This window comes from Bombus flavifrons, chromosome 1 (genome assembly GCF_040668555.2).
Source record: "Bombus flavifrons isolate JBK064 chromosome 1, iyBomFlav1_principal, whole genome shotgun sequence".
Lineage (NCBI taxonomy): Eukaryota > Metazoa > Arthropoda > Insecta > Hymenoptera > Apidae > Bombus > Bombus flavifrons.
The window spans coordinates 11283280-11309613 of record NC_138442.1 but is presented as its reverse complement, the minus strand read 5'-3'; the positions used below and the strand labels follow the sequence as shown (position 1 = coordinate 11309613).

Sequence of the window (26334 nt, the reverse complement as noted above, 5' to 3'; positions counted from 1 at the left end):
AAGGATAATAATAATGTATTTTGTCAAAGAAATTTATTTAATATGTATGTTCTCATATTGAGAATGTTATAATTTTTATTTTATAATCTTAAAGTATTCGTAATAAACTTTGTATACATAAGTATGCTATTATATGTTATTATTTATTTAATTCTTAAATAAGTCCTATGGAATTCGTCTATTGTAAGAAATATTTAATAAGATTATGTTTCTATAACTCTGTAAACTATTGAAACATAGTTTATATATAGTTATATTTATAATTATAATATACGAGAATAAAATGCAAAAAATATGTGTTTTGGTATCGTACTTGCAATTAGAAGTACGATTTACAGATGGTAAAAGTAATCTTTTTATTTTGAAACTTAGGGATTTCATTAGAGGTTCACATTAAATTATTTAATTTTTTTTAATACTATACTAATACTAATAATGAAGTTAATTTCTTTTTAAAATTACGAAACAAATTTTTTTATACAATTGTATTATTATGAGAAAAATAATAAATATGATATATATATATATAAAACAAAATTCTGTAATTATTATTAGATAGATTAATAAATAATTGTTATGTATGTAATTTAATAAATAACTTTGTAAACCCCTTACTTTGTTTGTTTGATTTGATTAGTCTTTTTAGATTTGGCTTCAATTCTTTCTTCTAGTTTATGGATCAAATCATTTAATTCCTCCTATTACGAAAATAAAAATTATTTTAAATAAAATTATTATTTATAAAAGCCACTTGAGTTAAAAAAAAACATATTTACCTCGTTGTATGTGTACATTAGAGTACAATGTTTTAAAATTTGTTTCTTTCTATTAAATAATTGCAATGCATGTGGTAAACAGTAAACACTGTCATCTTGTGAATTACTCACTAATGAAACAAACAAATTAGCTCTACAAATTTCACATTCAAAATCGCCATCATCTTCTTTTACTTTTTTTCCTTTCTTTCGTTTTCCACTATCTGGTAAAGGTAATCTTTCTGTGTTTATGAGACCTACTGATTCTAATTGTTTACGATAACTTATTTCTTTTTCACGAATTTTAATTACACTTGCTAGAATCTGCAAATATAATTATTTATAAATCATTTATGTAGTTTTACATTTTTTATCTCATAATTATTAGCTCTCATATTTACCTGTTTTAATACTTCTATATGAGATCTAGAGTCATTAATAATATTAAATAATAATCTTTCAAATGAAAAGATTGATGGTTCACAACTATCTTGTATATCCTATAATAATTATTTAAAATTATTTTGCCATTCTATAAAATATGTAAAATAAAAATAGAGGAATGTTATTCACTTACTTTAAATACTTGTTCAGCAGTTTCTAACCAGGATGGTTGTGCAAAGTAAACACTTTCAGATACTACATAACCAGTGCATATACTTGATGTAAATGCTTTAGGAAATACAACTATAAATTGCCCTGGTTCCTGAACAGTCTGACATAGTGATACTCCGTTACTAACCAATAATTCTGGAGGAACCATTGCTGTATCTGATGGCAGCCATATAGTTTTATTTTTACAATATCGTGGAACCATTTTTGAAAGAGCCTCTCTAAAGTTATTGTTGTGTTCGTCAGGTATACCATACCAAATTTTTTTAGCACCAGTATGCAAATATTCTATCCAAGGAAGACCATGAGGATCACGGTACCAACAACATGCACTAAATAACATACCCACATGAAGTGTTGGTACAGTCACACCTGCAAATAAAATTAAAACAGTTGTAAATAAGGAAATATCAATTTATAACATATGTTTTAGTTATAGAAATTTAAACAAATGTTTTATACCCATTATAGGACCCAAAGCTCTCAGTACTGAGCCAGCGTTATTAGTAAGTACTTTAAGATTCCATGGATGTCTTGCGAACGGACTATTTTTAGCAACCGAAAATCCAAAACCGCGTCCACTTGAATCAATGCTTGCAGCGTGTACACAAACATGTCTTTTCCTTTCTGCAACATGTTTCCAAAATGCACTTTCAACCTCATCAGCAGAAGCGCCTTCTGTTTCGTTTCCACATCGTTGATTTTCACCAAACCACATACGTTGTGTGTTTCGTGCAATACGATAAAAAGCGTTTAACGGCATGTTTCTACCCTGTAAAATTGTATATTTATATATACAATATTATATATACAATATTTATATATACAATATATTATATAAATCACGAAGAACTGAAAACTATATGGTTATGATTATAATTTTAGAATTCTCACTTTAACGATGCATTCCTCAATTTCGTCAGAACTATCATCATCTTCATCTTCTTCATTTTCACTTATTGGTGCATTTTGCCTTTGTAAAACTCTACTTTCTCTTTTCATCCACTCAGATTCAACTTCATCAAATAATTTACCTCGTTCCTCTAAATCGCATTATTTTATTGATAAATAATTTAAAAATATTATAGTTTCTTATATTACTATATTTTCTATATTTATGCACAAATACCTGGAGATAATGTATCATATGGTAATAAGTATTTGCAGTAAATGTCATCCAATTTGGTTACACGATCTTGAGCAGATTTTGGTATTTTCATCCCATCAGCTACTTTCTGCCACTTTTTCTTTTCAATCACTTCCTTTAATCCGCCTAAACTTTGAACTGTTTGATATAAATGAGGCAAATCAACTTCCATACCACCAATCTATAAAAAAGAAAAAGAATTGAAATAATAAACACATTAAAGAAAGTAGAAAAAAATCATAAATATGAAACTGTACCCAAGGTGGATGAGTTAATGTTATGCTTTGTGTAGCTAAATATTTCTTTATAGCCATCATTTCTTTCACATTGGGACCCCATCTATGTAACATACGATGTACATATTGATTATAAGCAGTAAACCTCATATCATCTGATACTTTGCATTCCGGCTAAAATAGAGAAAGGAATGTATTTATATTTTGTAAATATATACATTTAATTATGCAACAACTTTTAATAAATGTTACTTTAAAATTAGGTGGTGGTACAACTCTGCATATTCCAAATTTCTCTGCAATTGGCCTTATTTTATCTATGTATTCTAAAGGATCTTGGAAATCTTTTTCAGTAGGATGAAATGTTGGAGCTTCAACTAATCGTGCTTCATTATTTTCATCTTTTGCATTTGGAAATGTCACATTATTGATGGGAGAATAAATTTCAGAACCCTTCTGTTTTGCTTTGATCTGACATCTAAAATTTTAGAAACACATAATAATGTATTTAATAAAGTGAAAAGTGAAGCTGCAATTCCTTTTACGTTCATCTTGTATTACCTTTTCCCATTCTTATTTGAATCAATTGAGGTTTTTCTTTCTCTAGGAGTTTTTGGTGATTTTGGCAATTTTTCAGTTCCTATATTTAATCCAGTTCCAATATTTTGCCTATTTGCAATTTGTACCATGTTTTCATTTTTATTTGGAGTAGATGGTTGAAGTTCAGAATTAGATGTAGTAACAGTTGATGCTGTACTTGAAGAAGTAGATGGTATTGAATGATCAGTCGTTATTAGAGTAGAATTAGGTGGAGTACGAGTTGTAGGCTGTACTGTTCCTACAGGAGGACAACGCGCTATTGATGATGGAGGTTTAGTAACCAATTTTGCTCTTAAAAGAACTTTTTGATTAGGACCATTTGGTCCTTCAGTACCGAGTTTTACAGCTACACCTTGAATTAATTGCTGTCCTTGAACTAAATTTGGTCCATTTCTTGTGACAGCTTGTAAAGGTATGTAAAACAGTTGACCATCAGTTTCATCATCATTTTCATTGTTGCTTTCAGTCTGAGTAGATATCTCTGTACTTTTTTGTTGATTTGTATCACTTTCTCCAATCTGCTTTTGTGTTTGTGCATTATCATCAAGATTTACTTGTACGGCTATTGAAGTACTACAATTTACATTACTCCAAGTTGTTGTTAATTTATCTAATGGTAAAACTTGTATATTAGCCAAAGTTGCAAAATTTTTTGGTAATTCAAATTTGTTTACATTTAATGTTGTATTCGATATATTTTTTATTTCTACTATTTCATTTTCATTTTTTGCAGAATTATTGATGGAATTTTCTTTAAATATTGTCATTTCACAATTATCTTTTATTATTCCTTCTGCATCTTTATTTGCTTCACTCACAGATTTATTTACGTTATTTTCGGATTTATTTGCATTATTGACAAATTTATTTGTATTATTTTCAGATTTATTTGGAGCGTTATCAAATTTATTTGAATTATTTTCAGATTTATTTGTATTATTTTCAGATTTAGTTGCATCCATCTGGGATAGATTATGAATCACGTTTGATTTATTAGATTCTCGAGCTTTACGTCTAAAAGGAGTACTAACAGGGATTTCTGTGTCACTTTCAAATGCATAAACACTGCTTTCATTTTCCGGAGAAAATGCATTTGCATTAGGAATTACTGTTTTACGTTCTTTAACTTTTGGTAAAAAGGGTTTTCTTGGTTGAAATATGGTTTTCTTCTCTGTTGATATCTTTTTTTCATTAGAACTATCTGTAGAATTTTGATCAGGTTTTAGTGCACTATCACCTTCTTCTCCAGAACATGAGTCTTTATTTGGCTTTATGTTCCGCCCTTTATTAATATCTTTTAAATATGTATTCTGCTTGTTAATATTAATATTAATATTAGAAAATTCATTCTGCTGTTTTATTTCAGATTGTAATTCTCCTGTTATAATGGGAGCATATTTATTATATGTATTCATGCGATCTTTTACATTAGCCTTTTCTGCTAATTTAGAAAGTGTAACATTAACTGGTCTTACCAAATGTTGAATTTTTGTTGAAATTGATAAATGTGATACATCAGCCTTCTTTTCACAAACATCATATTTAAAAGTAGACACATTTTCCATTTCTAACTTACTTTCCTCTTTAGCAAATGAACTTTCATTTAACCATTTTTCAATTTGTTCAGTCGACATATTTACTTTCTCCTTCCTTACATGCAATGTTGATAAAGACATATCTATAACATTTGTGGATGAAATCTCTGTTTTATGATGACATTCTTTTTCAGTATTTGTTGATATTTCTTGTTCTATTTCATCAGATATTAAATCAGGTAACTCTGATTTATCTTTTTCAGATTTTTGAAGATGCTGATTATATGGTATATTTAATACTGGTGGAGAATTTATGCTTAGTAAAGGTTCATTGCTCGGCAATTCCTTATCTACCTCTTTATTAGCTACATATGAATTTTGTTCATTTTCTATTTTAGTTGTTTCTAATTTATCACTGGTCTTTTTTGTGGTCAGAAGATTAACATTAACATGTGTTTGACAAGAGTTTAATACTTTGGATATTGCTTTCTTTGTAAATCCCCGAAAAGATTCTTCGTCATCTGATATTTTTGAAAGGTCGGTTTTTACAAAATTTTCATTTAAAGACTGCTCAATTTTATTCTCAATATCTTGATTGTTATTTTTATTAACAATTTCTTTTTGTACATTATCATCTTTCTTTCTTTTTAATTTATTGAGCAACATTCCTAATGTCTCTTCATCAGAATCTGTACTTTCAAATTCAGTATTCTTTAATTCTTTTTGCTTTAGTCCATTACCTTTTTCAGGTAATGATTTAGTAGAGCTTTGTTCTCGTTTACGTTTAGTTGCAAATTTTTCTTTATTAAATTTTGCATTATTTTGAACTTGACATTTTGATTTAATACTTATATTATTTTGAATCTCCATTCTTGTAGTTATATTTTTAGTAGAAGATCTAAGATATCGACTTACAGGTTTATTTAATTTTCCTAAACTTCTTCTTGTAACAGGTCTTGTATTACTAGTGGCATTAGAACTTACAGATTCTTCATCACTATCAATTTCACAATACTTGTGAACTCTTATTAATCTTTTACTTTTAAAAGCAATTTTATTAGTTTTGGTCTTATCCAATCGTTTATTTGATGTATTATGAATAGAAGTAATTTTATTATCTTTATTTTTAGCAGTTGTTTTTGTAACAGATTGTTTTACTTTGGTTTTGATTTCATTTTCTGGTTGAATAGTTTTACGTGTATTTGGTAATTCTGGAAAACTGTCCATAGAAACATTATCATCATTTTCTAAATCAGGACTTACGAGTTTTCGTCCAAGAATTTCCATATATACAGCAGCTGCTTCTTTAGTTTTCCTTGTTGGTCTCCTACAGAGATTTTTTGGGGAAATTGTGCCACTATGAGAACGTGTAATTCTTCTCATTTCAGATTTACTTCTTGTACATATGTTTTTTTGCACAGTCTTTTGAATTGTACGTTTCATCTGTGGAACTGATTTTTCCAAAGGACCTTCTTCTTCTTCTTCAGATGTAGAATCAGAATTTGATGTATCACTATTCTTTTGTTTTACTATAACTTTCTTCTTTGGTTTAGATGATACAGGTTTAACTTTTGAAGGACCTGTTTTTGTTTTATCTGCAAGCACACTACTTCGTAAACCAAGTCTCTTAGTTTCAATTCTTGGTAAAAATTTTCTGGGTGCTAATTTGTTTACAGATTTTAATAACGTTCGTTCTGTACAAGATCTTGTTCTCATAACACATGATGTTTTAAATTTATTTTTGATTCTTTGTTTAGCAAGACGCTGTTCTTGATATTTCTTTTTGAGCGCTTGTACTGTAGATGTAGTACTTTTAAATGTTGTAATATTTTTCTGTATTGTATTTGAGACTTTCTTCTTGTCAGTAATAATAGGTTTCACTTTTGTGATACTTTTCTGACTTGAATCTGGTTTTTGATTTTCAATAGATGTACTAGTTGAAGATATAGTTTTATCTGTTGCTATACGTGCTGGCTTAGTATCTGGCTTTTCCTTTTTACTTCCAACATTGAAAAAATTTAAGCTTGGAGGTAAAATTGGAGTTCCTATATAAAGATTCGAATTAATTATTGATACATAAAATTAATCAAATATGAAGTAAAATTTTAAAAACCTCTAAAGCACAAAAATGTCAAGAAGTCTTCTGTATTTGGTCGTTTGTGAGTTATTAATTCTGTTATAACTGCTGGTTTAGTCTTTTCTTTATCCTTGATAGGAGTATGTGAAGGATTGAAAACTGTTGTTGCACCTTGTGCAAATTTTCTTTGTGCATGTACTTTGGTCCTACAATAAACAATATATGTAAAAAATAAATAATAAAAATAAAAGCTATATTATATCATAATTAAATAAAATCCCCTTTATATCATTTAAAGAATATAATTATCTTAAACATATTTGCACATCTTCAGATTCATATATTGCACAAAAAATGTATATTAACTAGTCTATAGCAAAGTACTCATTAGTTATGTTAAAATGTTTATTTATTTACCTCTTTGGAGATTCGGAGAGTGGCTCCATAAGATCCACCAAATCTCCTTCTTTCCTTTTTCTTTTATCATTTCGACTTAACACCATTTTGCAATTTTATTAAAAAATACTTCTGTCAAAAACAACCACAAAAATTTGATATAGAAATATGTTCATTAATACTTGATTACAGAAAATTAAACTATTACCTGATCAATATCTTCATTTTTACAAAAATTAAAAAAATAAGAAGTTAAAAAATATTTGAAAACATTATATTATATAAAATAAGATACGAGTATTGTTACAAATAACAAATATTTAATATAAAAAATTTCAATAAAAAAAAATATAAAATTTAAGAACTTATGTTCTTCTATAACCTTTTAATGCTTCAAAGTATTTTTCATTTAAATTAGATAATTAAGAATTTATAATGCATAAAACCACCTAACATCTGTTCTTTACACAGAGCGAACGATTGTTTATTGTGTCAAATAAGATTAAATACCACGCTCTGATCTATGATGTAGATATACATAGATATGCACTATAAAATGATATTGATTTCTCAAGACTTATCCACATTGCATGTACCGTATTGTGTTGAACATAGTACAGTTTACTTACGTTAAGCACTCAACCAATGGAAGAAATATATAAAACATGTGTAGAAGAAATTATTAGCATCTTCTTATGTACATACCTTACATATGTCAAAAATTCCTTTATTCATTATTTATTAAATTAATTTAGATAAAAGAAAGATTAAAAAACAATATTTGAATTGAAAAATTTTAAATAATCGATATTAGCAGAGATATTAATTTCAATGGAATGTTCATGAAACTCCCATCCTGCCATCTATATATGTATGTGCATAAGAATATTTGTTACGTTTTTCGTGTTTATACTTCAAACCTATTAAAATTATACACATGGACTATATTTAGAAATTACTCATACATTGTTTAAATAATTAGTGTTTAATTTACAATTGTTTTACTAAGGTAGGAAGAACTATGGCATACTTTGTAATTAGACAAACATTAACAAAAGATCATTGCGACTTGTCATACATTAACTCAAATAAAGTGGAATGTCAGCCTGACATTATTCGCAATCAATTAATTAATATTTAAGATACGATTATTATTGATATTTCTCTTAATGAATAATTATAATTTGTAACTTAATGTAGTATTTAAATTGTGTATTTAATAATTTTTAATAATTTTATAAGGTAAAAATTGTTCTGTTATTAATTGGATACTTGATTATGTGATGATATTTCTATAATTTAATTTTTTAAGTGATTTTCAAAAATATGTCATATTAGATATAATATAACAATATATTATATACAATTATTCTTATTTACATCTTGTTAAAATACAATACAAATTTTGAATTATTTGCATCTAAGTATGATTAAAAATATGGATTATTACTATTGTTATTCGTTTATACATAGTTACATAATAGTGTTTAATTATAGATAGACTATTTATAAATAAGACATCATGTATAATACTGGACCACCACCACCTTATGAATCACCTCCATATGTACCGCCTGGTTATTCACAAACAATGGGTGGTGTTCCACCCGCTAGCCCTTTCACATCTGCAGAAACTTGTATGTCTCATTCTTATTTTATTATAGTGAACTCTACAATTTAACTAATTAATTAAGAAAATAAATTTAGAAACTTTATTATTTCTTTATAGACACAACTGGACCAACTATAGTAACAACAATTGTTCCACTGGGGCCAGGATCAACACATACAATTTGTTCACATTGCCATGCAGAAATAGATACTACAACAAAGACAGAACCTGGCATGATTGCCTATATATCTGGGGTTGTAATTGCATTAATGGGGTATTTACAAAAATATTTTTCAATTACCAATTCAGTATTTCTTGAATAATTTATTATATTACTATTTTGTATATTATCTTCAACAGATGTTGGTTGGGATGCTGTTTAATTCCATGCTGTATTGATGAATGTATGGATATTCATCATAGGTGCCCTAACTGTAAAGCTTATCTGGGACGTTATAGGAGATAAGATAACACAATACTAGTATCTATTGCATTTCACTTTGAAGTCATTTTAAAGTTGCATCATATATATACATATATAATGAATAAGTTTTAGTTTTTATCTTCAACAAATATTTGCAATGTTTGGAACATAAACAATCAGCTTCAAATATTTTTCACATGAAAGTTTTATATACAGGGTGATTGGTAACTGGTGGTACAAGCGGGATGGGGGTGATTCTACGCGAAAAAAGAAGTCGAAAATATAGAATAAAAATTTTTCGTTTGAAAATCAACTTTGAATTTTCGCTCGGTACGCGTACACTTTATCACGTCTCGTTATAACGGATTTCACTGTAGATCGTTGTCTCGATGAATATTATCGCAGTTTAAGTTTGTTTTTGCCGTAACGGAAAATTAGTAATACATAATGAAATAATATGAAGTAATCATAAAGTTTATTATTACAAAAATTGCTGAAAATGTTGCCCATTCTGCCGAACACATACTTCTGCTCTTCTAATTAAATTTCTATGAACACTTTCTAACGTATTCGATTGTTTTAAAGTATGAAAGGCTACAATAATCTTTTCTTTCAATTGTTCGCAACTTGCGATTTCTTCAGAATAGACAATTGATTTAATATGGCTCCATAAATAAAAGTCAAGCGGAGTTAAGTCAGGAGAGCGTGGTGGCCAAGCTATTGTTCCAGCACTACCAATCCAGCCTTGGTAATGTTGGTTTAAAAAATCTCTCACATGACGACTAAAATGTGGCGGTGCACCGTCTTGTTGAAAAATTAAACTTTCTCTAGTTCTCAGCGGTACATCTTCTAATACTTCCGGTAGTTTGTTTTGTAAGAAATCGAAATATGCTGCTGACGTTACATTTCCTTCGAAAAAATATGGCCCAATAATTAGATGTCCGATTATGCCAGCCCAGACGTTTATGTTCCATCTTGAAAATGTGTTTCAAGAATAGAGTGAGGATTCTCATTTTGCCAATTATGCATTTATGGACATTGAACATGCCGTCCCTTGTAAATTTCGCTTCATCGGTCCATAAAATTTTTAACAGAAATTCTGCATCGTTGGCATGCTGTTGAAGCAACCAACGACAAAATGCCTTTCACGAAATCTTATCATGAGGCATGAGTCCTTGTACTCTGGTGATATGATAAGCATATAAGTTGTTTTCGTGTAGAATTCGAAGAATCGTGAAGCAACTAAGATTATACCGCAAAGAAAGGTTTCTTGCACTCATGTCAGGATGTTCCAGAACGTCCTTTAATATTTGCTCTTCAACATTTACACTAACGCGTCGTCTAAGTTTTTCAAAAGAACCATATTCTTTGAATAACACGTCTGTCGGGATGTCGACGATTGGGATACCGGTGTTTGTAATGATCAGCTGCGGCTGATGCGTTACCGTCACACGCACCTAACGAAAGTATCATGTCCGTATATTCCCGATTGCTGTATGTAGACATGATGGTAGACTAATAGGTACTGATAGTGGATAGCGATAAAAGTCGGATAGTAAGTTAATAGGTAGGAAAACACTTTGGTCACATTGGAAGTGTTTATCAACATAACGTCAATCGAGACAACGATCTACAGTGAGATCCGTTATAACGAGACGAGCGAAAATTCAAAGTCGATTTTCTCGAAAACAAAGCCTCAAACGAAAAATTTTTATGCTATATTTTCGACTTCTTTTTTCGCGTAGAATCACCTCCTTTCCGCTTGTACCACCAGTTACCAACCACCCTGTATGCAATGCACAATGCAAGATTGCACATAATTATATAAAAAAAGTATTTGATATTTACTTTCATAAAGGGGATCATTAAAAATATTCGTGGATTTAAATATTAAATGAAAAAATTCCTAAAATTCAATTTATTTGTTATATTTGGAAACTTTTTCATTATAAAAGTATAAAATAATTGAGCAGAATGTACAAATGAAAACAAGGTTCATCAATAATTTTGTTTACAACAAATAATACACAATATAAATTTTCATATGTAACATGCATATAAAATTACTTCTAGATGAGGTAATATTCAAGTACTGTTGTGTATGCAAGTACTGTTAAAAATCTGTTTTTTTAAATTGTTAAAGATGACAAACTTATACAATTTGTGCCTGTTTTTATGAAGTCTATGAAGTCTATGAAGAAGTTTATGAAAATAACTATTTTTGGAAATAATGTACACTGCTGTCTTTTTATCATTTATAAAAATTTATATATTTTCAAATAGAAATAAATACTTTGTAACATATAACAGAAAAGTTACATTTTAAAAATAAGATCAATTAATAATGTTAATGTAAAAAAAAGTTGATATTCCATAAATTATGTAATTAATGCCTTTCAATGGAGTGCCTATATATGTATAAATACAAATTAATATAGATATGTTATAAATAATTTATACTAATAACAAACCTCAAAAATGTATTTTTGAATAAGATAGTAATTTTTACTTGTATATTTATAGAAGAGACTAATTCTTATAATAGTCATAAAAAAATAAGTGTAGTCATAAAATATAGTCATAAATAACAATAATCGTAAAAATAACCATATTTGATTAACTAATCTGTATTTTTGATATTACTTTAGTGTAATATATATGCTTTTATATAAAATGTTCAGCAATATATTCTATATTAATAAAATTATAATATTATAAACAAAATGAATAAAATTTAATGTCCTAAGTAATTTTTGCCTGCTTTTACATATTTTTGTCGACTTTTACTAGTTAAGCGTTTTTTTTTATATTTTCAAAACTGTATTATTATATAACAATCAAAATTATAATTCAAATACAATTTTTTACATTTATTTAATATAAATCGGTTATAACTACTTATCTTTTTTCAAACCGATTTTATCTAAGTGATTATAAAAACTTACAGGAACATGACATTTATTAAAGACTACACGTATTTTGAATTTTGTAAATTAAATGTTAACATAATATAGTTGATAGTGTTTGAAGACAATTAATGAAACGATAGTTCAGAGAACAGTCTCGCATTCTATAACAATCTAACCTTAAAAGAAACGTGATGATCTGTAAATATACATGTATATTTATATTGTTTTTACGTGAAAATTAGTAGAAGATATTAAAGTTCTATCTATATACATTATGACAATGTGGCATCATTCTAAATTAATTTGTAATAAATTTGTGACAAAATGGAATAATTTTGCTTTTTACAACTACAACAAAAGAATAAGACATAGTAGTTCAAAAACTACTGTAGAAACAAATGAAGATGTTGATGATCCACTTCCTAAGCAAACAAAAGTTGTTATATGTGGAGGTGGTGTTATGGGTGGTGCAGTTGCTTATCATCTTTCACTTATGGGATTAGGATCTCAAACTGTTATTGTAGAAAGCGGCAGGTATAAAATGGCAGACTTTGTAAGTCCATTTTGGACTGGATGAAAATGTATTTTCATTTATTTACTTTGACTAAATTTAGATTAGGAGGTGGAACAACCTGGCATACATCAGGATTAGTAGGAGCTTTTAAACCAAGTTTGGCACAAGTTAAGCTTGCTCAGAATACCATAGCATTATATAAAGCATTGGAAAAAGAAGGCTTATCAACAGGATGGAAACAATGTGGTAGTCTTTCTTTAGCACGCACAAGAGATCGTATGACTGTATTTAGACGAATGAAAGCACAGTCTATGTGAGTCAATTACCAATTGTAGTAGTATATAAAATTAATTAAATGTAGATCATTCTATGAATATTTTTAGTTCCCGCAATATTGAATGTCATTTGATTACACCAAAGCAAGTACAAGAAATATGTCCATTATTACGAGTAGATGATTTAGTTGGTGGATTATGGATCCCAGGGGATGGAGTGGGAGATCCATATCAAATTTGTTTAACATTAATAGGAGAGGCAAGAAAGAAAGGTGTTTACAGTTTTTCATGAAAGTAAAAAAGGATATAAGAATATGTATTTAATTTCATATTATAATGAGATTGTAAAATTCATTAGCTCCTAATACTTTTAGGTGTTAAAGTGTTTGAAAACTGTAAAGTTACTAAAATTATTACACAAAATGGTAGAATTGCAGCTGTAGAAACAACACATGGTACTATTGAATGTGAACATTTTGTTAATTGTGCTGGATTTTGGGCACGTAATGTAGGAAAATTAAGCGAGCCATATGTAAAGGTTAAATATTTTCTTTACTGTTATTAGTGAATATAAGAAAGAAATATAATTTTTATAAATAATCTGAATTAAATATATTCTATTTTTAGGTGCCTCTCCACCCTGTAGAACATTATTATTTGCATACAAAATCAATTAATGGTCTAGATCCTATGACCCCTGTTATAAGGGATTTAGATGGATATATTTATTTTCGAGAAAATAACGGTAGTTTATTAGCTGGTGGCTTTGAACCAGTTGCAAAACCAGCATTTGAAGATGGAACAATACCTGGTTAGATATAGATTTTCATTTATTATTAACCTTATATAGATTTAAATATGCAACAAATTTTAATTTAGGAGGTACAGAGCAAAGATTTCTGCCAGAAGATTGGGACCATTTTCATATATTACTTGAACAAATGCTTTATAGAATTCCAAGTCTAGGAAATGCTATTTTAGAAAAATTATGTAATGGTCCTGAAGCATTTTCTCCAGATTGTAAGTGGATAGTTGGTGAAGCACCAGAAATACGTAATTATTATATTGCTGCTGGTATGAAAACGGTAAGTTACCTTAACTTATGAAATTATAAGATATACAAAAATATAATTTTTATAGGTGGGTATATCAGCAGCTGGTGGAGTTGGTCGAGCAACTGCAGAATTAATAGTTAACGGTTCAACATCTTTAGATATGTATGAATTAGATGTGTCACGATTTTTGGGACTTCATAACAACCGTAAATTCCTACGTGATCGAGTAAAAGAAGTTCCTGGCATGCATTATGCTCTACAATATCCACATCATGAATTTAAAACTGGTAGAAATTTAAGAATGTCTCCAATTTATCCAAAACTTCGAGCAGCTGGTGCCATATTTGGTCAAGTAATGGGGTACGAGCGACCATCCTGGTTTCAATTAGATGGTGATAATGGTAGGTTCACTCTCTTTTATAAAAGACAAATTTTCTATGAAAAATTTTATATTAGAAGATAGATATTTCTATATTTTTTAGTATAAAATTCTTCATAAAACATTATTTATTAACATGTCTGTATTATAAAAGAAGAAACTGGATTTTATTATACAGATTGCTTTGCTACACAGATTTAGAGACGATTGATGGGTTTCAAAGATGTAAGATAGCATATACAAATACGTTCAGTAAACCACCATGGTTTGAAGCAGTTTGGAGTGAGTATGCTGCATGTCGAGAAACAATTGGACTGAGCGACTATTCTTCTTTCACTAAAATTGATTTATGGGTATGATAGATTATTGTAACTAATATATGGATATATTATTGCATTACATGATTTTTCAATTCATGTATTGTTTTAGTCAAATGGAACGGAAGTAGTCGATTTTTTACAATATTTGTGTTCCAATGATGTTGATGTTCCAGTAGGAGGTATTATTCATACAGGTCTACAAAATCATCGTGGAGGTTATGAAAATGATTGCAGTTTAGCACGTATTGCTCCCAATCAGTAAGTTGTTTAAATAAGTTGTACAACTTATAAGATATAAGATATAGCTATATAATCAGTTTTTTTATATTTAAGTTATATGATGATTGCACCTACCATACAACAAACTCGATGTAAGCATTGGATTAATCGTCATTTACCAGTAGATGGTTCTGTAGCAGTATCTGATGTAACATCAGCATATACAGCAATCTGTATTATGGGTCCTGCTACTAGGCAATTATTATCAGAATTAACAGATACTGACTTAAATCCCAAAAACTTTCCATTTTTTACTTTTAAGGTATTTATTATTAATTATTAATTATATTTATTATTAATTATAAATATATTTAATATTATATTATTCATATTTAATTTTATTATGTTTACCACACATTTATTTCTTGAAAAGGAATTAGATGTTGGTCTTGCTAATGGAATACGCACAATGAATCTAACTCATACTGGAGAACTTGGCTATGTCTTATATATTCCAAATGAAGTTAGTATCTAAATTAATAAAAAAATCTTTTCCAAATTATGAATTTTATATTTTATTGATGTACACATTACACATTTGTAGTTTGCATTACATGTTTATACAAGATTAGTAGATGCTGGAGTTAAGTACGGAATAAAACATGCTGGTTACTATGCAACTCGAGCTTTACGAGTTGAAAAATTTTACGCATTTTGGGGTCAAGATTTAGACACCTTTACTACTCCTTTGGAATGTGGACGAACTTGGAGAGTAAAATTAGATGTAGTTATCTTTAGAATTTGCATGATTTATATATTAAAGTTTAATTAAAACAATATTTTAAAGCTATATGCTTAATAGAAAGGTGTGCATTTTATTGGAAGAGATGCTCTTTTAAAACAACGCGAAGAAGGTGTAAAACGGAAATACGTGCAGCTATTATTAAACGATCATGACCCCGAATTAGATACATGGTGTTGGGGCAGTGAACCTATTTTTAGAAATGGAAAATATTGTGGAATGACAACTACTACAGGTTACGGATTTACATTCAAAAAGCAGGTACATATTTAACGTTATTAACAGATTACTAAATTTATATGATTATAAAACTTTGGTAAATTTTGAAAGCATAAAAATTACAAAATATAAACATTTATAATAATTAATAAATTTTTATTTAGGTTTGCCTTGGATTTGTTCAAAATTTTGACTCACAAGGACGTCCACAAGAAGTGACAAATGAATATATATTGTCAGGAGATTACGAAGTAGATGTAGCGGGAATAAAATTTCCCGCAAAATGTCATTTGCATAGTCCTAATTTACCAACCAAATTTCCAGATAAGGAAAGGGATTCTTACCATGCAACACGTGATCATCAAGTTGTTTGACTCTGACATTATAAGTTTTGAATTGTGTACAAATAATGTATATAAAGTTTAATAAATTATTTATAAGTGACAATTATAAATCACTACTTAACATATAAAGCAAAGGATTACTTAAACCACATTTTAATTAATCAGCTTTATCTTTTTTCGTAGCTACAATTCTTAAAAAATTACATCAATGTATACTAGTAATTGTATACTATATTACAGATTCTTGCACCATACATTCTGCAAATACTCCCTAAATGACTTACATAGTACAACATGTTAATTTTGGTACTGATTCAATATACCACTTATTCATAATACATTTATATTCAATTTAACCTACAAAAATTCACTATTACTTCTTGAACACCCTTGCTGTCTTGACTTCCTCTTCTTCATTATGATACGCATTATACTGACATTTGTGCTATAATATTACAATGTCGTGGTAACACACTGTCTCAAGTACACTGTTCAAAAGACACATTTTGTGAGGTTGAATGTTCGTTGCTTTCTGATCGATGCAACAATATTTTTATTAAAATATTAACATAATAGTAATCTCGCTTATTCTAGCTCAATTGATACACTTAATATACGATTATTCAATATCTATTCACCAAAAATTAAGCCCAAAGTATGGTACATCTATCCGTACATTAACAACTTTTTACACGCGATTCTTATTATTTATGTTCTTCTTTTTTACTGTACACAAATCGACAATGAAAAATAAAGCGTCCTATCACTCTGGGATAATCGGTTCCCGAATGGATTCTAAATCTTTTAGGTTCCTACACGAATGAGCTATTGAATCGAATAACCTGAAACAATATAAATAAAAAAATATACATTATATGAAAAATCAAAATAATAAAATACACAATTATTATTAATAACTTACTTTTCAATTTCTGGTGCACAGTGAACAAATTCATGCGTCCAGAATTTGTATGTTGGATTTTTGATAAGTTCAACAAAAGTAACGAGAAGACCCCATGGGTGAGGTCTATTTACAACAAGTCTTTCAAGAATAACTCTTGTAATTTGTTCTTGTATCGCTTGCGTATTAGCTTCAACAAACAAGTACAGAAGTGTACAACTGAAGTAATTCGTATGGGTGTTAGGATACCGCAACTGATTCATAATTGCATTTATGAATAAATAACGACCTTCTGTATCAAGATCCACTGCCAAGTTTTGAAATATATCCATATGTGCAGAATGTGCGATAGCAGACATGTTAGGCGTATGTCCTTTACTGCGAATAAAAGATATAGCTTGTGTCCCAACATAAAGTACGAGAGCGTTCATTAATGGAATATTATAGCGAAAACCAGTGTCTTGAGACACTTGTAAATTACTACGCAATTCAGAAAGGAAAGTAACTGGAGCTCGCGCTTTTAAATACGAATCAAGTTCTTTTTTGAAACTTAATGGCTGTATCATAGATGCAAAATTTGTCAATATTCGGGGGGTATGTGTTGCTTGTTGTAGCAGAGTAACTGTTAAATTCGGCGTGAATGGATCAGGTAACCGCATACTTCTTGGATATGCGCTTAAAATAATATTTTTCATCTGTGTGCAATTAAGTGGAATTACATCACAAAATCCATAGTGATATTCACAAAGAAATTCAGGAAAATCGTGTAATAAGACTAATAGTACTCTAATTGTTCCTCTGTATAACGTAAGAACAGGCTTTGCAAGTTCCGTGTTTCGAAGGTATGATGCAAGGTACTTAAAGAGATCAATTAAAAGTTGCGCATACATGCCCCAACATTTTTGTTGTGGTGTAATCGCAAGCGTACGTCCAATAAAAACTCTGTGTGCAACTATATCCAACCAAGCGTAACAAAATCCTGAAGCTTTGGCTGGTCTAAGTATATGTAGCGTATGGCAGAAAGCAGTTAATACTTGATAATTTATTGCTTCCAATACAGGTTCAGGGGCGCAAAGTTCCAAAAAAAGCATGATGAAAATTCTATGATACGGCAATTGTTGAAAATCAGTTCCTCGCATTTCCTGATCCTGTAGTAATACGCCAGCAACGATTCCCAAAACCTTGTTCAGTAAATTAATTTTTGTATGAGTGTTTGTGCTGTCACCAGAATGTTTTACCAGAAGTGCGATCAAACGAACGAAAGCATCCAACGAATGGAAACATTTCGCACGAACAACAGATATTACAGCACTTGTATCAGCTAAAGCACGATAACACGAATCGACACACATCTGAGTACTCAATTTAAAGAATCTTGTTATGAGATCGTCTGTTTTAAGGATTCCATGAATGTTCATTTGATGGACAAACATTCCGAAAGCTTTCGTGGGATCACGAGCGTGCGTTGGATTATGATGCATTGAGATCCATTCGCGTAACAAATATTCCGTCTTTTCCATCAATCCAGGTGGATCGTCAAAGTCACGAGCCTGTAAAAAATAAATAACATAAATTGTAAATACAAACGTGTGTTCTTGGTGCCTTAAGATTGGCAGAATTTACTTACTCTCACCTGTAGAATTCCAGAATGAATATGCGCTGTAGGGCCAGCAGGAGCTCTGTCTGCTAATACTCCTGTATCATGATTTACGCGCAATGATTCTATCAGATTTGTCAGTCTAAACAGTAAAATTCTGAAAAAAATATATGTTTTATTTGAATTAATTCTGCACTAATTAATATCGTAATATTAATAGTCACCCTTCAGGTGGTGCCCTGTGGTGAGCTATTCGGGCAAGTATTTCAATTGTGTGAAATAGGTCAGATTCGGCAACATGTGTAGTTTGTCTTTCATCAATTAAATAAAGTTGCACCAACTGCATAGCAAATGCTGTCGCCATAGAATTTCCAGAATCTATAGCTTGAGCCAAAGCTAAATCATACTGTGGAAGACTAATTAAATGAGACCTAAAAAAGATAGTAACGGTGCTATTTATATTTTATCACTCAAATAAATTTAATAATTTAATAATATATTATGAAAAGTAGAATACCTGATAAGATAATCGACAGCTTCGAAGTTGTATCGAAACTCTTCTCGACACTCAGTTAAACACCGAGTAATGTGTTTGTTTGTCCATTGCATGCCATAGGCACGTGGATCTTGTAAACATTTTAAAATACGTAGATGAAGTTCTCTGTATCGCAATATAATTTCTGAATCTATTACACCGCTGGTAATAGTAGGGCCATCTAATAAACCTTCTACTGCCTAGAATTAGAGATACATAGATTGCATATAATGTAGATTACATACTTAAATAATATAATTTGTAATAACTTACTTTTTTAAGTAATGTCATAGCAGCGCCTGCATCTCTTGATCTTCGTGTTAGGATAATAGAATCTAAGAGACTATGAAGAGCAGCATGTTGTGGAGGAGGTGCAACTGGACCCATTGCAGCAAGCAATACTTCAACTTCAGCTGCAAGTTTTTCTAACATAGCTCCAACTTCATCGTTACTCACGGCTGCTGCATATGCAGCAACTTGTTGTGCCGTCGCTACTGCAACTGCTGGATTAGCAGCAAATGCAGTTACAGTAGGTTCCTTTAAGAAAAAAGTATTTTAAATAAACAATATTATATAAGAATTATAAATATACGACGTATAGAATATGGAATACATACTGTAACAGGTTTTGGCATTAACAAAGCTTGTGTGTCTCGTTCAGATAGTGGTAAGAATCCTGGAATATTCCTCGCAAATTCTTCATAAACAGCCATTTGTTGAGGCGTCACTCCGCCAACTTTTAGTCTTATTTGTTCAGGCATTCTCTCAGCTTGATATTTAAGTAATGGATCGCAATATCTTCTTCCTTCTTGCCGTGCAATTTTTCGTAATTCAATTTCATTCAATAAACGTTTATCCATTTCTGGAATTGCCTTTTCAATAGCTGTTTTTTGTACAAATGCGCAAGCAAGTTCCATATTATCAGCAGCTACTACATTAGCTGCTTGTTCTGCAAGTTCTTTTTGTTGTGGGGTTGTGCCCATCATTGCAGTTAAAAAAGCTTGTTTTAAATTTGTACTAATTGACGCCAAAACTTGATCACGGCAAGTAATCATAGCCATTCCAGCAGTTAAATTACGAACCATATGTCTTGCTGCTGTTCTCATTCGAACTTCTTCTGGATCTAATGCGAAGTCTTTTCTCACAATTTGTTCGCTAGTGGTTAGAGCTATTTTGATCGATCGATCAACTACAGGATGAATCCATTCTTGAATTGCTCTTTCAACAGCTGGACGAACAAATTGTTTCAAATGTGGGTGCGTTTGGAATAATGGCAAATTATTATTAATGGTGATATGTTGAGAAATATTAGCAATCCCTGTTACAGAAATATCCATATAATTAAAACGCGGCTCTGGTGGACCAGTAGGTAAAGATGGTGTTGTATTTGCTGGAGCTGTTTGTGGAACAATAGTTCCAGTTGTAGTAGGGCCAACCAATTCTTCAATAGGACCTTGTGTTTGTTGCTGATTGTTGTTTGATTCAGACTTTTTATTAGGATGTGATAGCTGATATTCTAAGTTCCGTAATTTTTCTGGATCTTTTAAATAAAGCGCAGGTTTTAATTCACCTACATCAATGCTTAAATTTTTGCATAATACTTCTATCTCGAATTTTAAATTCAATTTTAGGTCAGGTTCTTGATGTAATTCTGCTAATACATTCATAATTGCCATTGTCCAAGGATTAGGTGGACGAAAAACACGACTTTTTGCACAACTTTCAAGTACTTTAGCAACAAATGGAACGACATAAAGAAGTTCTTGTTGACCTTTGTGATATGCTTCGACAAGTAAACTTTTTAGATCTATATCAATGTGTAAAATCGGTTTATTTCTGCCAAGAGTTAACATTCCTAGCCAATGACCTAAATTTTTTAAAAGTGAGCGATCAGAAAAATTCGCTATTCCTTTATCACTCCGTAATAAAACCTTTATGTTTCTAAATGTTTCTCTAGTAACCATTTTGTACACTTCTGGTAATTTCAAACAGTCCAGAAAATTTGAATATAAAGCATGGAAATTTAATTCTATGCTTGCACGTTTCATTACTAAATACTGAGCCATCCAAGGCCAATACTCTTCTGTGACAATTTCTCGAATTTCGTCACATTTTTGTTGTAAATTAAGTTGACTAAGATTATTGAAGATAAATGCTGTTTTATCTTGCAAAGCTTCTGGAGGTGTTGTTATCTTTTCTTCTTTATCGGTTGCTACTAATAACGTATCAATGTTTGTTGCATTAGCAATAGAAGGCTAAAATTAAAGAAAAAATCATAAGTAACAATGAAAATGTATTATGCAGTTCTCAAATTTATATTTTACTTACTCTGGCTGAGAGAGAGGTGGTTGGAGTCGTGGATGATTTCGCTTGAGTAGTGCTTGTCGTTATTGTTGTTGTTGTAATAGTTTTATATGGTGTAGTAACTGGTGCCAGCATAGCTGCTAAAGATTTTGGGAGGACTGGACCTTGAGGTCTTGTGGGAGGCTCCTGCCCCTGTAATCCATATTCTATATACTCAATTAAATGTGGTGGGAACTCACTGAAATGTTGAATTGCCCTGACGTGCTCACAGTATGTTTGGTAGTCTTTTAAACGGCTTTTGAACCGATCCAGAGCTGTTATGCCAAAGTAATACATCTTGCTGCCTTCTGGTTTCCTAAGTGCATCCAATACAAATCTCAGAGCTAATCCAAGTGTCATATAGCTATTAATCAATCCTCTTTCGATAATTCCTCCGAATAATTGTGCCGTAATTTGCAACTCTTTATCTGGGTATTGAGGAAAAAATCGATATTCCTCAAATAAGTTTCGCAACATACAGTTGAATACTTCTCTCTCTCTTTTACTACCAGAATCTTGAAATTTTTTTAACATATCAAGAACTTCATCAATTGATAAGGTAGGATGTGGCGGATGGTTGTATATTCGCTGAAAGTAACTGTTTGCTTCATCTTCAATTTCTTTGGAAACATTTTGTGCCATATCAGGAAATAAGTTCGATGTTTCAGGTATTCTTGCTTTTTCAATGCCTGTTGGTGGTCCAAGTCGTCCTAATCCTCCGATTGTTGTACTTCCAGGTAAAACAGATGGTCCTTGCGTACCAACTGGTCCTGAATGCAACTGTGAAGATAACGGTAACATTGGAAATGGACTTGGAGAAGGTCCCATGAGACGAGATGGAGAGCCAGGTGCTGATACTAAAGGTCCAAGTGCACCTGATAAATTAAACGCAGAACTACTTGGTGGACCAAGACTGGAACCCAAACCCATGGATGCAAGACTTGAACTTAAATTTCCAAGCGGATCCACTTGTTTTGAAGAAAACAACTACAAAATTAAATAAGATATATTTATATATAAGATTAGTGTACAAGTAAATATAAGAAATTACATTAATTTCGATACCTGTCCTCCCAAAGTTGCTGGATTAAAAGGTTCCAATCCACGATGTCGTAAAACTCCTGGTGGTGGAGGTCTACTCATTGTACTTTTACTCAACATTAGACTACAATTTTGTACCATTGTCATTATTGCCTCGGAACATTCTTGAGATACACTTCTGTAAAATAAAAAAGAGGGGAAATAAACAAAATATTAATAATAAGGAAATATTATTTATATTAAAAACATTTAGAATACAAAAACAGTAAAACATACCCAGCGCATACTTGCAAACAAGCAAGCATTGTTGTTAGTGTTTCTTGTGGAAGTTGACTTGCTTTTGGTACTGTAAGATCTTCCTTTATACCAGGTCCCATTACTTGAGGACAACGTCTTTGTAAAAACTTTACACAAGCAGTAACAAAAACTTCTCCTTGTTCTCTAATTTTATCAGTCAACCATTTTTCTAATTTTAAATATTCTCTTCTTGAAGCCAAACAGGCTAGATCAATAACAAATGGATATGATTGAGCAGTCAATAAATGAGTTAATGCTTTGAGGTCTTGAGCAACATCAAGAATACGAGATAGTCTTGTTTGATCATGATCTCCACGTATATACCATTCTGCCATAGCATGCATAATAATAGATTTTATTTTAACTGTATTTCCATGCCATGCATGATGTAGAATAACAGCTGAATTTGGATGATTCCCAAGAAAAATAGGCATTAATGTACTAAGTAATTCTTGTCTAAGTATTGTAATAGGAGCACTAATTTGTAATAATGCTAATACAAGAACATCAGGGCAGTGTTGAATGGGCCATTTAAATATTTCTTGAACTGGTCCATACAGTCCTCTTTCTGCCATATGCAAGAGTAATTCAACTACATTTAAGGATCTCCAAGTTTGTGCTTCCTTACTGTCACTCTCTGGTGCTGCTTTCAATACATCAACAGTTACAGAATGATATGGATAATCAGCGAAACAAAATATATCAGGGCACTTTAAAATTTGTTGCACTAGAGAAAACTGTCCTTCTATGTTATCCCAATGACGGTAAAAAAGTTCCACGGGAAACATATCTGGAGGATATCCTTGATGTTGCAATCCCAACCTTAATCCTGTGATCAACAAATTCAATCCTTGTCTATCTTTGATAACAAATTCTGCATGATCTAGTTTAACTATCACTTCATTCCAAGATAATGTTGATTGCTGTAATTAACAATGAACATAAATTAAAATTAAATACTTAATTTAATACATAAAGTTATTAGATATCAGTTACTAAAGATTACAATTTCTTTTAAAGCTTGAACAAAAACTTCAACATTCCATGTAGTAGGAGCAGCATTATCACTTGATTTTTCCTTATTTGCATCTTGTGTAGCTCCTGAATTACCCCAAAATGATTGCAATCCTCCAGCATCATCAAGACTACTACAGCTACGTGCCATATGACCTAAAACCCTTGCTGCGCATGTTGGAGATATTTCTCGAGCCCCTAAACCAGCTAAAGCTGATCGACATTCTTCAACACTGTTAGTGAATCCATATCCTAATTCCATAATCAATTCTACTAGAGAATTCCCATCCTAAAATAGACATATTACATGCATTAAAAGATTTTTAATATATAATATATTACAATAATTATACAGTTATTATTATTTGTATTACCATTTGATTAACAGCCATGTTTAGTTCTATTTTGGTTTGCGGAGTTTCCCCGTTGTCTGGGTACAAGAGTGGTGCTAGCACCACTGGTACCAGCTCACGGGGAAAATCGCGCCTCAAATTCTTGAGAAATTTTTCTTTTGCTTCAGATGAAAGGCCAAATTGATTGGCTGAATGAAAAGCTTGAGACAATATAAGATGAAGAACTTCAGGCAATGAATCGTGCAATCCTTCTTCGTGATGTCTGTTGCTTGTTTCAGAATTAATATAATTTTTTATCAATTCAGGCAGCTGTTTTTGTACGTGCTCTAGAGCTAATGTACGAATTTCAGTATTCTCAGAATGGAGCAATGCAATCGCAAATGCAACTTCTTGTACCAGAGTTAACCCAAGTGCCTTTTTTAAACGTAAAAAAAACTTTGGTGATGGGTTCAAAGTCTAAAAGATAAAGTTAAAATTAACAAAAGTTGTTTGTTTTAAAAGAATGTGACATAAAGAAATGTTTAATATATATCAATTTATATAAGTATACACATATACACATACCAATTCTGATAATCTTTACCAAAATAAAAAGTAAAATATACCTTTTGTTGATGAAATGGATGGTCTATAGCAAAGCACAGATTAGAAATAAAAGAAGGTTTGCTAAGAAGATTAGTACACTCTTGTTTTAGAAGTTGCACTTGAAAGTAATCTCTCGCACTTAATTCTGGTGACTCTCCTGTGGAAAAGTCGATGCACGAGAGTAAAGAGCGCAGCAAATGTCTGTCTGCCTCCAAACCCTTCCACTGCACCAGCTAGAATACAATAATACATTTTAGAATGATGAATTATCATATATAAAATATGTATATAAACATGAATATATTAGATATGACCTCTACGGCATTATCACATATTCAGTAACAGAAATAAAACTGAGAAAAGATTATAATATATTTCAAAATAACTTCAAACAAATAAGTATTTTACAACTATTATATTTGTTAAGTAACTGAAACATTATTATTATTATTATTTATGTTTTAGAAGGGAGCATTGAAAAATATACAGAGTTTCATCGTTCGAAATAATACGTTGGAATACATACAAATTACGGAAAGAGGCTAAGTTCAAGATGTATTTCATGCCGCGTGAATATTCAATTGCCATTACTTATAGAATAAGTTTATTAATCTATATATAAATCCAAATTTATTTTTTTTTGATGAAGATGTTCACTTTAATAATTGAAATTAGATGGAATCTGTAATAATATTCACGAAGCATATTGCGTTGTTCCGAGGACGGCGTGTGATGAATAGAAGGTGGAAGGGGTGGGCATAAGAGATGCAGTAGTACAACAGGTTTTTTTCTACTTACAACTGATATTTCTTGGCAGCTGTCTCGAAAATTTTTCTTATTTAAATTCGTAACCAAATAACTGATTTGTGACAAAGTAAAAGACAACGAGTCCAGGTTCATAGTTCCATGAATACGACCTCGAAAGCTTCAAACACGTTTGAAGCTTTCTTCGGTATCCACGAATTGCCTCCCCGGATTCTCTCCTCGTTAAAAGCATGAAAACTACATTGGCACAGTCCTGCGACCAACATCGGGATTAATATTTTGAAATACAATTTCAAACCAACGTCATGGCGAGCACAACAAGATAATACTCAAAACGTAACACTACTCCAAAATCACACCATATAACCAGTCACACTTTACTGGTCTTTTTTTCCATCTACTTCGGTAGACTTCTACCTCTACAAGACAGCCGGTTCAATGTTTCTTTAAATCGTCACTAGAGAGCGTTAACG

The 26334-nt window shown here is 30.8% G+C and overlaps 4 protein-coding genes across 8 annotated transcripts; 2 read left to right on the top strand and 2 right to left on the bottom strand.

Moving 5' to 3' along the window:
* Window positions 1–168: 168 nt before the first annotated feature.
* On the bottom strand, window positions 169–7896 carry Jarid2 (Jumonji, AT rich interactive domain 2). Of its 2 annotated transcripts, XM_069127544.1 has the most exons (14): window positions 7741–7896; window positions 7567–7594; window positions 7380–7490; window positions 6999–7168; window positions 3312–6930; window positions 3003–3228; window positions 2772–2924; window positions 2497–2695; window positions 2262–2410; window positions 1830–2139; window positions 1333–1739; window positions 1157–1255; window positions 777–1079; window positions 169–698 (listed from the first exon to the last, which is right to left on the bottom strand). In XM_069127544.1, the coding sequence occupies exons 3-14, from the start codon at window positions 7463–7465 to the stop codon at window positions 612–614; spliced, it is 5808 nt and encodes a 1935-aa protein (XP_068983645.1). In that variant the 5' UTR covers window positions 7466–7490; window positions 7567–7594; window positions 7741–7896; the 3' UTR covers window positions 169–611. The 2 variants fall into 2 exon arrangements, with proteins under 2 accessions (XP_068983645.1, XP_068983707.1); XM_069127606.1 differs by lacking the exon at window positions 7741–7896 and having other exon boundaries at window positions 7567–7717.
* A 320-nt stretch (window positions 7897–8216) lies between these two features.
* Window positions 8217–10381, top strand: LOC138187284 (cell death-inducing p53-target protein 1). 3 transcript variants are annotated; one of them, XM_069127934.1, is made up of 4 exons: window positions 8217–8367; window positions 8860–8995; window positions 9088–9244; window positions 9331–10381. In XM_069127934.1, exons 2-4 carry the CDS (start codon window positions 8881–8883, stop codon window positions 9434–9436), a joined length of 378 nt encoding a protein of 125 aa, XP_068984035.1. In that variant the 5' UTR covers window positions 8217–8367; window positions 8860–8880; the 3' UTR covers window positions 9437–10381. The 3 variants fall into 3 exon arrangements, with proteins under 3 accessions (XP_068984035.1, XP_068984120.1, XP_068984203.1); XM_069128019.1 differs by having other exon boundaries at window positions 8248–8367; window positions 8856–8995; XM_069128102.1 differs by lacking the exon at window positions 8217–8367 and adding an exon at window positions 8390–8600.
* A 1882-nt stretch (window positions 10382–12263) lies between these two features.
* Window positions 12264–16579, top strand: LOC138181258 (pyruvate dehydrogenase phosphatase regulatory subunit, mitochondrial). Its single transcript, XM_069115980.1, has 14 exons — window positions 12264–12837; window positions 12918–13130; window positions 13201–13364; window positions 13467–13630; window positions 13720–13903; window positions 13972–14177; window positions 14233–14548; window positions 14722–14879; window positions 14956–15104; window positions 15180–15387; window positions 15499–15588; window positions 15670–15849; window positions 15928–16128; window positions 16251–16579. The coding sequence occupies exons 1-14, from the start codon at window positions 12578–12580 to the stop codon at window positions 16458–16460; spliced, it is 2703 nt and encodes a 900-aa protein (XP_068972081.1). The 5' UTR covers window positions 12264–12577; the 3' UTR covers window positions 16461–16579.
* On the bottom strand, window positions 16568–26294 carry Not1 (CCR4-NOT transcription complex subunit 1). 2 transcript variants are annotated; one of them, XM_069115942.1, is made up of 14 exons: window positions 25895–26294; window positions 25117–25329; window positions 24533–24967; window positions 24151–24447; window positions 23124–24067; window positions 22872–23025; window positions 21792–22793; window positions 20081–21718; window positions 19737–20000; window positions 19446–19663; window positions 19153–19359; window positions 18959–19085; window positions 17353–18881; window positions 16568–17272 (listed from the first exon to the last, which is right to left on the bottom strand). In XM_069115942.1, exons 1-14 carry the CDS (start codon window positions 25994–25996, stop codon window positions 17194–17196), a joined length of 7209 nt encoding a protein of 2402 aa, XP_068972043.1. In that variant the 5' UTR covers window positions 25997–26294; the 3' UTR covers window positions 16568–17193. The 2 variants fall into 2 exon arrangements, with proteins under 2 accessions (XP_068972043.1, XP_068972048.1); XM_069115947.1 differs by having other exon boundaries at window positions 18965–19085; window positions 25895–26293.
* Window positions 26295–26334: the final 40 nt, after the last annotated feature.

Coding starts and splice junctions, on each gene's coding strand:
- Jarid2 (XM_069127544.1), bottom strand. CDS start 7,465: ATGGTGTTAAGTCGAAATGATAAAAGAAAAAGGAAAGAAGGAGATTTG. Junction 6,931..6,998: donor GACATTTTTGTGCTTTAGAG/GTTTTTAAAATT, acceptor ATCTTTATATAG/GAACTCCAATTTTACCTCCA. Junction 1,080..1,156: donor ATATAGAAGTATTAAAACAG/GTAAATATGAGA, acceptor TTATATTTGCAG/ATTCTAGCAAGTGTAATTAA.
- Not1 (XM_069115942.1), bottom strand. CDS start 25,996: ATGAACCTGGACTCGTTGTCTTTTACTTTGTCACAAATCAGTTATTTG. Junction 24,968..25,116: donor ATCCATTTCATCAACAAAAG/GTATATTTTACT, acceptor TTTATCTTTTAG/ACTTTGAACCCATCACCAAA. Junction 24,448..24,532: donor ACATGGCTGTTAATCAAATG/GTAATACAAATA, acceptor TGTCTATTTTAG/GATGGGAATTCTCTAGTAGA.
- LOC138181258 (XM_069115980.1), top strand. CDS start 12,578: ATGACAATGTGGCATCATTCTAAATTAATTTGTAATAAATTTGTGACA. Junction 13,631..13,719: donor TAAGCGAGCCATATGTAAAG/GTTAAATATTTT, acceptor TTCTATTTTTAG/GTGCCTCTCCACCCTGTAGA. Junction 15,388..15,498: donor TTCCATTTTTTACTTTTAAG/GTATTTATTATT, acceptor TTTCTTGAAAAG/GAATTAGATGTTGGTCTTGC.
- LOC138187284 (XM_069127934.1), top strand. CDS start 8,881: ATGTATAATACTGGACCACCACCACCTTATGAATCACCTCCATATGTA. Junction 8,996..9,087: donor TTTCACATCTGCAGAAACTT/GTATGTCTCATT, acceptor ATTTCTTTATAG/ACACAACTGGACCAACTATA. Junction 9,245..9,330: donor GTTGTAATTGCATTAATGGG/GTATTTACAAAA, acceptor TATCTTCAACAG/ATGTTGGTTGGGATGCTGTT.